We start from the raw sequence: 1,428 nt of genomic DNA, 5'->3' as shown, positions 1-1,428 counted from the left end.
GTGTGTGTGTGTGTGTGTGTGTGTGTGTTAAAGACAGAAAAAGAAGAGGGGTTGTGTTGTTATTATTTATTCTAATGCTGCTTTCCCTGTCAGTCCATCTTCTTCCAGTTTGACAAGGACTCCTCTGGGACAATGAGCCCCTTTGAGCTCAGCACAGCACTGGAAGCTGTTGGTATGAACACACACACACACACACACACACACACACAAACACACACACCTATACACATGCAGATGGTTGCTGCTGTTTGGTTTCACACCTTCATTCACTCCTCTGTTTCCCAGGAATGCAGTGCGATGGAAAGGTAGTTCAGCTGCTGTCTGAGCGGTTTGCTTCTGGAGAGCTTCACATGCCCTTCCACGGCTTTGTGTCGTGTTTCACTAGGCTGCGCACGCTTTTTGGTAACACACAAACACACACAACAAACTGTATATAAAGTAATTCAAATATACTCCACCTTGAGCAGCTGCAACAGTAAAATGCTGCTTATACACTGATGTATCAGTATTAACGATCTAATAATGTCATGTATAATAATATATCAGTCACAGGATTACAGTACTTTTACTTCTGATACATCTGTATATTTAGTATTTCTGTACTTTTACTTAAGTTGGATTTTAAATGCAGGACTCTTGCTTGTAATGAAGTATTTTTACACTGTTGTATTGGTACTTTTACTTAAGTAAAGTATCTGAATATTTCTTTCAACACTGTATACAGACTCACACTTTCCTTCCCTCTTCTCCTAAGCTCTGTATGAATCAGAGACCAGTCAAGACGTAAAGGACAGAGGGATCAATGCTGTAAGTATCTGGCCAAAACATGCTCTGTTATGTTTTCATTATCACATGTACCTGAACAAGTTATAGACTTTCCGTTTATTCTTTCTTTGCTCCCTGTCTACCTGCGGCCCCTCTGTAGTGGCTGTTTCAGTTCCTGATGGTGTGAAGACGCTTTATGAAGACGATCTCCACACAGACCCAGCTGAGCCACCGCCTGCTGTTGATTCCAACACGTAAATAAAATACAAGCTGTGCCATTGTTTTAATCTTGCTTCATCTCGCACCATTCTCATCCTTCTGGCTATGACCTTGATGTAGTATGCAGAGTCCTGGATGGATTACTGTACGGGCCACAAAGAAAGAAATGACTACCAAAGAAAAAACAAAATGACAACAATGGGCCAGAAAGAGACACAAAACAATCACAAAGGGATATAAAATGATCTGAAAGAGACACAAAATGACTACAGAGATACACAAGGCGATTAAACAGTCTCATTGTTTGGAGCTGTTTTGTCCCTTTCAATCTGTGGCATTTGCTCTTATTTAGAAAGGGTGAGAGGCCTTTTGCATGTCTCTGCCCAGGGACTCATTGTCTCATAATCCATCTATGTGCAGAGTATGCAGCACCATCATTTAACT

At 41.1% G+C, this 1,428-nt stretch overlaps 1 protein-coding gene across 1 annotated transcript; it reads left to right on the top strand.

Annotated features, from left to right (window-relative positions):
- The first annotated feature begins 96 nt into the window (after positions 1 to 96).
- On the top strand, positions 97 to 1,421 carry LOC111655862 (calpain-1 catalytic subunit-like). Its single transcript, XM_023407401.2, has 4 exons — positions 97 to 172; positions 286 to 402; positions 755 to 807; positions 926 to 1,421. Exons 1-4 carry the CDS (start codon positions 133 to 135, stop codon positions 950 to 952), a joined length of 237 nt encoding a protein of 78 aa, XP_023263169.1. The 5' UTR covers positions 97 to 132; the 3' UTR covers positions 953 to 1,421.
- Positions 1,422 to 1,428: the final 7 nt, after the last annotated feature.

This window comes from Seriola lalandi, unplaced genomic scaffold (assembly GCF_002814215.2).
Source record: "Seriola lalandi dorsalis isolate HSWRI2012SDOR001 ecotype SW California unplaced genomic scaffold, Sedor1 jcf7180001975788, whole genome shotgun sequence".
Lineage (NCBI taxonomy): Eukaryota > Metazoa > Chordata > Actinopteri > Carangiformes > Carangidae > Seriola > Seriola lalandi.
The sequence above is the reverse complement of the archived record's forward strand: the minus strand, read 5'-3'. Positions and strand labels throughout refer to the sequence as shown.

What these genes read in the sequence shown, in the direction of transcription:
- LOC111655862 (XM_023407401.2), top strand. Translation starts at nt 133, where the DNA reads ATGAGCCCCTTTGAGCTCAGCACAGCACTGGAAGCTGTTG. An exon ending in CACAGCACTGGAAGCTGTTG is followed by an intron (nt 173 to 285) that starts GTATGAACACAC and finishes TCTGTTTCCCAG; the next exon opens with GAATGCAGTGCGATGGAAAG. An exon ending in TAGGCTGCGCACGCTTTTTG is followed by an intron (nt 403 to 754) that starts GTAACACACAAA and finishes TCTTCTCCTAAG; the next exon opens with CTCTGTATGAATCAGAGACC.